We start from the raw sequence: 12,255 nt of genomic DNA, 5'->3' as shown, positions 1-12,255 counted from the left end.
GCAGATTGCCCGTTCTTCGTACGGGGAAATACGTTTCATTTTATACATAAAGGGCAATGCGGATTGAGTTTGGATTTAGATGGCATCGGAAGTATCACTGTTCGTCTCAGCGACCCCGAAAACTATGTAATCGACACTAATATCGGTCATTTTCGATCATTTTTAAATATCTTTTCCCTCTCCCTCCCTTATGTTGCATCGTTAAAGTGAAACAATGAAAATACTCCCAGGTCCAACCTTCATGAATGTTGAAAATTTGACCGAGATCGGAGGGGTTGTTCAAGAGTTATAAAGTTACAGTCACTTTCAATTTTAGACTAAATAGATATAACATTTTTTCTTCTGTATTCAGTGTTTCTTAGAGTTTTTATTTCGCATAACAAATGTCAGACCCTATTTAAGGACATACTTTCTGAAAGCATTTCTCACACTTATTATATGTTTATAATGTTTTGAAAATATGATAGCTATGTTCAGTGGTGGATCCAGGATATGATCAAGGGAAGGGCTAAACCATAGTTTGCAGTTTTATCCATTGTAAAGCAGGATTGAAACCCATTTTATCCTGTGTATACCTGACCGTCAAGGGGGAAGCTATAGCCTCTATAGCCCCCCTTGGATCCGCTCCTGGCTATGTATATACGTATTTGTAACTTTTATTTTTAAAATTAACCTTACTTTAGAAATTGTATACTAAAAATATGAAAAGATAATACGTGAAAACTATGACGTAAGTTGCGAGTCTTTGCTGTAATTTCTTTCACTATATTTATTTAGCTAATGGATACTGCATATACAAAACTTAGAGATTGGAAAATATCTTTGTAGTATTGAATCCTAGACAAATTCGTCTTGTGTTTCCACGCCATAGAAAAGTTTCTATATAACACATTTAGCGTTGATATGATCCTAAATGTTACATGTAAGTTTCTGTGTCCTCTATTCTGAAAGTTCTATATTTTGAGCGTGGTACTCACAGAAATGTTAATATGTTTATCTACAAAAGTCTAAGTATTGTAAATGCAATATCTGCATAAATAATTCCTACTTTGTGAAAGTTCAGTATGGAAGTCCTGATGGTACAGGTGAGATTACTACTGAAATGTTTCGTGTTTGGTGAACGATGTTCTGGTGGTATTACAAATAAGATGTCTGAAGAAATGTTCTATATAGAAGTGTAGTATTATAATCACAAATGCGCATTCTAGAGAAATGGTCCTTGTATTCTGCACGTTCCATATGCAAATTCTATATTTGAAGTGTCATTTCTATATTCTCATTTTATGAATTCTTTATAGAATGTGTGTGCAATTTCTAAAGAAATTATTCTCCATATATATATATATATATAAAAGGCTTATATTTGTGAATGTTCTGTATGCAAATCTAGTATTACAGATGTAGCATCTAGAGAAAAACGTTATCTTTCCTACGAATCATAAAAAGTTTTAATTGTAGTATCACAAACTAGATTTTTAGTGAAATATTCCATTCATTTTGAATGTTCTACATTCAAATCCTAGTATTTGAGATTAGATATCTAGAGAAATGTTTCGTCTCGTCTGAATGTTCTATGTATAAACATTATAGTATTATGAATACGAGATATTTTTGTGGAGGGGAAATGTTATGACTGTATTGTGTATGAGTGAGGGCGATTCTTCATAGGATTTACAACTTCAATCAATTATGATTCTTTATTGGAACCACATACAGACTTGGTTTATATGTCATTATACTGCAAAACACTTCAAGTTTCTTTGTGACAAATCCATTATGGTTCAATGTGTGCATCTGCGGTCATCTTGGACACATCCCAACGAAACTCGATTTCCTGCTAAACAGTAGCCAGCATTTCGGGGTTAACGTTTGTGATGGCTATTGTGATGCAATGTTCTAGTTCATTAACATTATCAGGTAAGGGAGGGGTGTACAATCTTTCACAAATCCCCCACAGAAAGAAGTCAACTGGCGTGTAATCTGGGGACCATGGCAGCCAGGCAGTTGGTCCACCACGACCTATCCACTTATCTGGGAAAAGCTGATCAAGAAATTCCCTTAAGTCTATCAGGTAGTGCGGCGGGGCGCCATCTTGTTGCCACCATAAGCGGCCGTCGTGGTCATCTTAATCTAACTGTGGAACAAGGAAGTTCTGGAGCATATCAAGATAGGCGATTCCGCTGATGGTGCTCTCAGCAAAGAATGGTCCATACACCTTTGCTCTGGAAACACCGAAAAACACGTTCACTTTGGGGCTGTTACGAACCAGCTCCACATGCAGATCTGGGTTTTCTGTGCCTCAAATATGGCAATTGTGTGTAAAAAGTTGATTTGTCATTGAATAACACATTGTTCAAGAATGACTCATCACCACTAATGCGATCCAACATGCTAACACAGAATACAAGTCGGGTATGTTTATCCGCTTCACTCAGTGCTTGAACCAAGGACACTGTATGGCTTCATGGACAAACGTCTACGCAATACACGCCAAACAGTGGTCTGAGGGAGACCAGTTTCTTGTGATGCACTTTGTGTAGACTGCGGACAAAACTCTTCCTAACTGCTTCCATCACATCGTCAGACATGGGTGAGCGCCCTAGAGCCTTTGTGTGTCGCACAGAACAACCTGTTTCAACAAATGTCTGGTGCCATTTGTACACTGTTGGTCTGCTGGGTGGTTTCTTGCCGTATTGTGTGCGAAACATTCGCTGTACACTAGTTCCTGACTTTGTTTCTTTAAACCAAAACACGCAATTAGCTCTTTCCGCACCGGTGAAAGTCTCCATTTTCAATGACTGACCGGTGCCGCTTGAAGTTGCATCCTATATATCCTATTCGACTTTCACTTGAAATTTGATGCAGTAATGCTCTAAAATTAACTTTATGAGATTCACAAACTGAAAAACCAGGATAAGTTATATGAGTTAAGATTTCAATTTTGCAGATGATGTCTTCAATGGTATGTTAAGTCCTGACTCTGTTAACATATTTAAGTTTTTTTTTAAAAAAAAAATGTACACTTTGGAAAACCAGAGCATTTAGATGTCCCGAAAAATATTCCCGGAGACGCAGGGCCAACTAGCAGAAAACCGGGAGTATCCCGCTAAATCAAAGACGTGTAGTCATTCTATCTATATTCGAAGTTCACAGCCTGCTATGAGATGATGCTAGGATTGATAATATTGTAGTTCAGAATTATTGTTCAACAGAGTAGAAGCGACGAATAAAACATTTTAAGTTTTAATGTAATATATTTCAAAGGATGCTTTGCTTTAAAGTTAAATAATTATATAGATATCTGCAATCATTGAGCCCTATAACTTGAAAAAAGATTTGTTCATATTTTCAGTGTTGCCATCAGGTCATAACATAACACAGTTCTGATTTCAGGTACTATGAAACTGGGTCCATTAAGCCTAGAGCAATCGGCGGGTCAAAGCCGCGGGTAGCGACGGCGCCTGTTGTTAACAAGATAGCCGAGTATAAACGTGAATGTCCATCCATTTTTGCCTGGGAAATTAGAGACCGTTTGCTCTCCGAAGGTATATGCACCAACGACAACATACCTAGCGTAAGTACCTTATTTCTTTTTCCTTTATGCTACATTTCTGTATGTGAACTATTATTGAGTCAGTATTGCCTGATGAGATTCTTAAGTCTTTAATCTACAGGGTGGTCCTAAAGTAGGTATACAGTACCTTACTGATCAGCTCAATGCATTTTATATCATTTCTTATTGTTATCCATCAGGTACAGTTAGTTTCTTTATTATTTGTTCTTAATATCTTTTTACTTACCTTGGAACAGCCGAAGCAAATAAACCCATAAACTAGAATGTTATACTAGGTCAATGGAGGGTTGTATACCTACTTTTGAACCACCCTGTATAATTGATATCTCGCTGCTTGAGGAAACTTATATTTATTGAATCTGGACCCTCACACTTTAGAGATACTTAAGTCTTAAATCTATGATTGATATTTCTCTGTTTGTAAGCAGAGTTCAGTTCAAATTTCATTTCGAGAAATTTGACTCGTAAATCTATGCTTGAAATTTCTCTACTCGAAAATACGTGTTGAGTCTAGGTTCCCTTTTGAGATATAAAGTTATAAATATATGGCTCATATATCTTTGCTTCCAAACACTTACTAAGTCCAAGTTTAAATATGTAAGTCAATGGAGTCAATGGAGTCTACGATTGAGGCCTTACTCCTGCATACTTTTGCTTGAAAACACTTATTTAGTCTAGATCCCATTTTTGAGATATTTAAGTCTTAAATCTATGACTGATTTCACTCTATGTGAAAACGCACATATATTGAAACTAAACCTTCTCCCTTTCAAGATACTTTGAGTCCTAAATCTATGAGTGATATCTCTCTATTTGTAAAGAGAGTTCAGTTCCATATTACTTTCTAGATATTTAACTCTTAAATCCATGATATATACCCCTTTGCTTGCAAACACTTTCTGAAGTATGCAAGTCGTGATTCTATGATTGACACATCATTGCTTAAAAACGCTTACTGAGTTCACTTTTTTTTGAGATATTTAAGTCATTATTTTTTGAGATATTTATATCTATGATTGATATCTTTCTGCTTGAAAATACTTGTTGAATCTAGGTTTTCTTTCGAGATATTAAGTCATAAATGTACTTATGATTCATATCACTTTGCTTGCAAGCACTTACATTGTCAAGAAACAAACTTTAAGCCAGCGTTTCCCAACCGGTGTGCCGCGGCACACTGGTGTGCCGCGAATGGGCCGCTGGTGTGCCGCGAGAAAATCGAAACAAATTATTAATTCTATACGAACCAAATTGCAAGACAGGGGAAAATGTATATTTATATTTCACATTACTATGAACCTCTACTATAAATCTACAATTTTAAATTTCATACTGTGTTACTTTTCTGTACATTTTTAATGTTGAAAAACGTATTTATCATTGTCATGACCATAATTACTTCTTTATTGTTGCAGACTATTTCGTAACTTGAAATTTTAACATATCATTCAATAAATTCAACAAAGCAAGCATGCATACAAATTACCTACATTTGTGTTTTAAAAGTATAGGAGATTTGTTTATGTAATTATATATATATATATATATATATATATATGGGTGTGCCGCGAGAATTCAAGTTACACCTGTAGTGTGCCGCAAGTTGAAAAAGGTTGGGAAACGCTGCTTTAAGCGATTCTGAGAAATCTAAGTCATGAGTCTATGACTGACAATATATTTCTGCTTGAAAACCCTTATTGGGTCTAGATTCTTTTCTCGAGATATTTAAGTCATAAATCTATGATTGGTATCTATCTGCGTGAAAACACATATATTGAAACTAGGCCTTCCCCGTTTCAAGATATTTGAGTCTATTAAATTTAAGATTGATATCATCTGTAAACAGAGTTCAGTTCAAATTTCCTTTTGAGATATTTAAGTCGTAAATCTATGTTTGATATCTCTTTGCTTGTAAATACTTACCAAGTCCAAATCCTTTCTGAAGTATGTAAGTCGTAATTTTATGATTGACATATCTCTGCTTGAACCCGCCTATTGGGTTTATGTCCCGCTTTATTAGATATTTTGTATATTTTATTGTTAACTTCACATAAAATGGCTAATTTTCTTTCATTAGCTTTTTTTTTATTTCAAAAAAATGTTTTCTTCCTGAAGCTAAAAGGGAAAGTATTTAGTTACCGATTTCTTAAATTTCTTTTTGTTGAGGGATCATATTATCAAGAAACAAACTTCAATGTTGACAGGAGTGAAAAAAGAAAAAAATATCGAATTTCAAACCGAAAAAAAAAACATACAAGAGGTAGTGAAAATCTTTTTTTTAAGTATTTCTTTAAAGGATCCAAACACTTTACAGAATAGCTTTTTAAAAATAAATAAAAAAAAAACATATAGAAAATGAAAGTTATGTAAACAGCATGTGCTGCGTGTCTCAACAGCATTGTCGTTTCTTTCGGCTTTTGATAAATCCTAATGCCTGCTGGGAAAACGGTCATGATTTGTTAAAAGAATAACTAACTTCCTTGCCGAAATCAATAGGAAGACCAAGTTTAAGAACATACAGTTCTTTTTCTATTATAAAGTATCTATCTATCAAAATGCATAAAAGAATCGTGCTACATTCTTTTGTCAATATATTCATTTTTAGAAATACCTATATTCCATCTTATTTATTATATTCTTAACAAAATGAACATGTTTTTGTAACATGCATTAATATATCAAATTTCATACCAGACTCTTCATCGAAATTTAAAATTAAAAAAAATCCTTCCTGCACAGTGTTGCCAACCTGAAAGTTAAAGTTGTGTTTAGAGCTGTCATAAAATAACTGCTGTTTCTATTATTTTAATAATATGTAATATAAGAAACTAAAAGTCTGGTTTAACATTCGTTTATAAAACACTTAAATATGTAGACTAAGCTGAAGCCTCTTCCACAAAATTTCTTTTACTCGTACAAAAATGAGGGGGCCACGTGGCACATTGGTAGAGAGCATACCCTGGTTCAATTTCCGGTGGATTTGTGGTGGTGGACAACATCATGTCCGTGGGATCTTCCCCGTTTCCTCCCACTTTCTCATTCCACCAGTTCTTCCACAATCATTCACTTACTTTAATTACTGTCTCCCTCAGCCTTAAGGGCACAATTATGGGACGTTAAACTGAAATATTTCAGCTCATTTTTATTCCGTACAAGAATGAGAGCTTACTCGTGGCTAAGCTGTTAGCGTATGCGTCTTTGTTGTGGGAGAGCCAGGTTCGACTCTTGTCTGGAACTCGTATGGTTTGGATCCCACGTTAAGCTGTAGGTCCAAGTCTCATATAGTCTCGCTGCTGAAAGGGACGATAAACTAAAAATCAAATCAAATCAAATTGAACTGCATGATCGGAAATGACAATATGCAATATGAAGTTGACATGTGATATCTACTTTATCTTACACTGAAAGTGAACTATGGGAAATAATATTTAATATCTACTTTATCTTATATCCGAAGTGCATGAGAGGAAATGGTAATATGTGATATGGAAGTAATATGTAGTATTGACTTAATGTTATAAACAGAGTCATGGGCGCCGAAGAAAATTTTTCTAGGGGGAGCTCATCTGTCTGATTGCTATATTACGTTTTGGTAATTTTATTTGCATTAAGAAAATCTTACGAAATTTAATACATTTTCGTGAGGCCCCCCCCACTGCAACCCTTCGGACGTCCATGAACAGAGTGTATGACCGGAAACGGTAATAAATGATATCAACCTCATCTTATACCTGAAGTGCGTGAATGGAAATAATAACATGTGATATGGACTTTGTTTTATCTAGTTCTCTGAAGTAATGCACAATTTACATAATATTGTCGTTGTTGAAATTACTCAACAGATACCTTATTGATTTTAATTCTTCTTCTTTTTTTAAAGTAAGTAGTTAATCCTCCCCTCTACTCACCCTAATAAATAAACTACCCATTGAGTATATACTTGTGTTCTTCGTTATGAGACTTAACTCCTCTTAAAACACATTGTTTGCTCAAAACTTTTTTTTTTGTCCTGTTGTTTCAAAGTTTATCTTTCCCTTATTCTGTTTGGGAATGCTAACCCAAATATTAACTTAACATTCTTCACAATCTGCCCTGTCTTGAGTACACTACGTATTTAAGTATGTATATATTTATATACGTTTACATACAGTTATATGTCCCTATATACGCACACATACAAAGATATATCTTTTAACATATCTACTTCTGCTCCCTGTCATTTCCAACCCTCTCGCTGATCTGTTGCCCTGCTATTGTAGTTCTAGAATTCAAGCAGTCCTTTCAACAATCTCAAGAACTTTCCTCTTATTTAAATGATGTGTGTCCTTGTATGTTTAAGCAAAGAAGCTACGCCAGGGTTGGCAGTCAGTAGCTCATAATTTCCTGTACTATGATATATTGCTCAGCATGGGTAGGTTGGTTGGCTTTGATTCTAACACCTCTTCCAGGACCGAGGCCATATCTACACATTAATGTAAGAAATCTTTAAGTTTTACGTCCCACGCTTATACCGGCTAGGCTAAGGGAAACAGTGATGATGAGATGTGAATGAAATGGTGAATTGAAAAAAAGTGGAAGGAAACGGAAGAACCCCGATAAAATCCTCCACACGCATGGTATTTGTCAAGCACAAAGCTCACTGGGCGCGAGCTGGGATCGAACCAAGAATCCGATGTACCAGAGATGAACGCTCTACCACTGAGCCACCGCGGCCCCCACATTAATATAGGATCCGAACCACATGAGGTGCCAGTAGAAATCAAGCCCGGGTCTCTTGATGCTAACAGAGTAGCCACAAGAGAGCTCCTAACCGTGCTTACTACGTAGGTTAGAATCGTCAACAAAAGAAAAATTTGGTTTTCTATGCAGATTTATTTAAAATATTTGCGCTCTGTTGTTGCTTATCATTCAATAGCCTATCACAATGAGTTACAACATAATAGTCTTAGGAACCAGAAGCAGTAATATATTAATAGTTAAGATGTAGTGATTTTACCCTATATCTTCTATTGTTAGTAAGGGGAGAGTAATATTACAAACAACAATATAGTAATCAATTATCAGTTAGAATTTAGAGGTATAATAGCAAAATACCTACTCTTCGCACGGGGAGAATATGTTTCATTTTGGACATAAAGATCTGAATTTGGATTTACGCTGCATCGAAAGTGTTACTGTTCGTCTCAGCGATGACAAAAACTATGGATTCGACGCTAATATCGGTAATTTTCGATCATTTATACATATATACCTAGGTGTGTATATATATATATATATATATATATATATATATATATATACATATATATACCCCCTCCCCTTCCCCGAAGTTACGGGTCTGAATTTGAATTTAAACGGCATCGAAACTGTCACTGTTTATCTGAAGGACCCAAAAACTATGGTTTCGACACTAATATCGGTCTTTTTCGTTCATTTTAAAATATCTCTCCCTTCCCCAAGTTGTGACATCAAAGTGAAATGATATAAATCGTCCAGGCTCGAACCTCATCTATGTTGAAAATTTGATCTAGATCGGTCTCGTGGTTCAAGAGTTATTAAGTTTTATTTATTTTTATATATCTCCCCCTCCCCTCTCCCCTACGTTGTGCCGTCAAAGTGAAATTATGAAAACCATCCCAAGCCCAAACCACATTTATGTTGAAAATTGATCGAGGCCCGTCTTGTATGAAGTCATACGGCCACTTTCATTGCCTTTTACCAGCTAAACGCAATGGTCCTTGGACTATTACCGGTTACAGAGTATGGTTCATTAAGAACGCAATAGTCTTAGGAACGCCACCGCGGCCCCCTAGAATTCAGTAGTATGTTATCAGTTATAGTTTAGCAATCTACCTGTTAGGGCATAGTTATCTGCTACCAGTAAAGTAATTTATAGTTAGAGTAGCTAGTTGTTGTTAATAAAATCTATTACCAATTGAAATTCAGTAGTATGTTATAATTTATAATTATGTAAACCAGCAGAGTATAGCAATCTGCTACCAGTTAAAAACTATTAATTTATTACCAGTTAGAATATATCAGCTTGTTATGAGTTACAGTTCAATAATCTATTATCAGCAGGAATTCCAATGGTTTGTTACCAGTCAAACTACATCAATATATTACAGTTATGATTCAATAATTATAAAATAAGCTACAGTTACTTATTACTATGTTGGGTTATCAGACTCAATGGGATTGGCCAATTTTTGTACGCGTACTCATTATTTTTCTTTCCGTGACTGCACCAAGCAAAGGTCGGGAGTGTACGTTTTATATACCGTTTTAGCACTAACTATCTACTCGATTTTAATGGAAACTGACATTTCCTTATCGTCTCTTATCTCAATGATTCTCAACCTTTTTATGACAACGATACACTTTACTGAACAAACAGGAAGTCGCTACACATTTGTGTGATATTTTTATTATAAATAATGATAATAATAACATCTATTATAATAGTGAAACTAATTAGTTTTTACAATAACTATATACATAGCACTGAGCATTATTGCTACCGCTGAAGATGTTGACTGCTATATTCTCCTTCGATTTTAACTAATTTATTATTAAATCTAAAATTTCGCGACACACCTTAGTGGACTGCTGTGATACACCACAGTGTGTCGCGACACATCGGCTGAGAACCACTGTCTTATCTTACCACATTGCTGATCATCACTTCGAACTTCACTTGTTTATCTACATAAGTGGATATATGTAAGTATGCTCCTTTGTAATTGTGGAGCATCTAAAGTAATTTCTACCAAAATTTGTACTCCTATGACTTGCAATTTGAAAAAAAAAAAAAAAAAAAAAATTTGTGACTTAGACACCTGTAGCACCCGTAGTATTGAGCCGGAAGGGGGTCATGTTTAACAACCCCTAGCAGATTAGGCAATACTTCATGACTTACAACAATGTTGGTTGCCTACAAACCAGGGATAGCATTTTCATTACACACTTCGTAACCTATAGTTCAGGAGCCCATATATCATTGCTCCTCCTTCCATAATGCAAGCATCACCGGTGCAATGGACCCGTTTGGTCTCCATTACAGTATAAGATTATTTTTCTTTGTATGCGCTCTTATTGTTTACCTTTACCATTTGCAAGGGCATATTAGTTATTGTTAATATTACATTCATGCCATTATTTCTGTTATTTTGTTATATAAGTTAATGTTGGGTTATATTTAATCTGCACCACCGGTGTATTGGCGTTACTGGCCGCGAAATTATAGCCAGTTGTATTCTTTTTCCTCTGTTGAATTGAGATTTTCTGTTGTTTATATTATTAGTGATTGAAATAGAAATAGTAGTGTTGATCAAGAGAAGAAAACATGAATTTGTTGTAGTAGTTTAAATAGTCTGGAATCCGTGAGGATTCCGTAACTGGAATGTCTTCTCTCCTGTTTATATATAATATCTTTCACACCAGGATGAATAGAACATCTTAGAAGTTAATTACAAATAACAATTCGGATGCCTGTGCAGATATGATATTGTAGTCATTTTATTATTATTGTGTATGCCATGTCAAATGATTAGGTTTGCTTCCTGTGATTAAATGATCATCCTTCTGCTATTGCAAAACTGAGTCACTAAAAGTAATATAAATGTTATTGATATACATATATATGATGAAACACGACGATTTAAAGGACTAATTATGCATTGGAATACGAAGATATTAGTAAATAAATGTTAATTATGTGTATTGGTGGATGAAACAGGAATGCTATTCGTACATAACTCACATGTTAATGTTGATAAATTTGGATATATGGATGTGTACACTATCATAATCACTGGCATAACCGTCTTGATTGTAACCGATATGACGAGACGACAACTGTTTGTTTATTATATACAGTAACAGAATTAAAACTAGTCAACATTCTACAGTTGTGTTTAATTCCTATTCTCATCTTATGGAACGCATTGTGTATTTATTCCTGATGTGTTTGTCCTGTTTCTTTCCTTGTAAGCCTGTCCTACGTTGGCAACGAATCAGCACTCGGAAGTCCGATTCTTTAATGTTAACCGTAACAAATATTGTAGGATTGCCTGCGCCGTACCAGAACGGTGTAAGAAAGGGCACTACACCGGCTAATTAGATACTTGAACAGGGGATAGATACAAGCAGTTTTGTTTATTGTTTTTTTTTTTTTTTTTTTTAAGAAGTAACAGGGAACAGAGATTATATGGTAGTATAGAAATAAAGAGCCAAAGTGACATAAAACCAAGTATAAGAATGTCGAAAAAAGCATTTAAGAAGAATATAAGTACAGTTTGAGAAGCTTTGAATAATGAGTTAAGAAAAAAAGTTTCATAAAATGATTCACGTGAAAGTATTTTACTCTATGGGACAGTAACATGGACACTGTGCTAAAGAAATGGGGAAATACTGTATATTTTGAAATGTGAGTATGAGAAAATGTGGAGAAAATTAATTATGAGAAAGTGTTGGACATAATGAGGGAGAAGAGAACATTACAATGGACGCACTTTATAAAGAGAAAGAGAAACTGACTGGGACATTGTTTGACAGCGAACTATATCTTCAAGACGTGATGGAAGATATAATGGAAGAAGAAAAGCATAAGGTGAAGGAGGGTGTAGTTTGTGGATGGTGTTAAAGGTTACGTCAAGATACTATACAACAGTTAGCTCAGG

The 12,255-nt window shown here is 35.0% G+C and overlaps 1 protein-coding gene across 4 annotated transcripts in view; it reads left to right on the top strand.

Moving 5' to 3' along the window:
• The window catches only part of toy (paired box 6 protein twin of eyeless), a 236,863-nt gene that overhangs the window by 101,370 nt on the left and 123,238 nt on the right, over nt 1-12,255 (top strand). For 2 of the 4 annotated variants that reach the window (XM_081737898.1, XM_081737899.1), the window contains exon 4: nt 3,382-3,574. In XM_081737898.1, the coding sequence (XP_081594024.1) occupies nt 3,382-3,574 (193 nt within the window). The remainder of the gene's footprint in view (nt 1-3,381; nt 3,575-12,255) is intronic. The other 2 variants (XM_081737900.1, XM_081737901.1) reach the window with 1 other exon arrangement.

The sequence above is a fragment of the Thermobia domestica genome, chromosome 14, assembly GCF_964235325.1.
Source record: "Thermobia domestica chromosome 14, izTheDome1.hap1.1, whole genome shotgun sequence".
Lineage (NCBI taxonomy): Eukaryota > Metazoa > Arthropoda > Insecta > Zygentoma > Lepismatidae > Thermobia > Thermobia domestica.
Note: the sequence above shows the minus strand (reverse complement) of the source record. Positions and strands in the feature narration are given on the sequence as shown.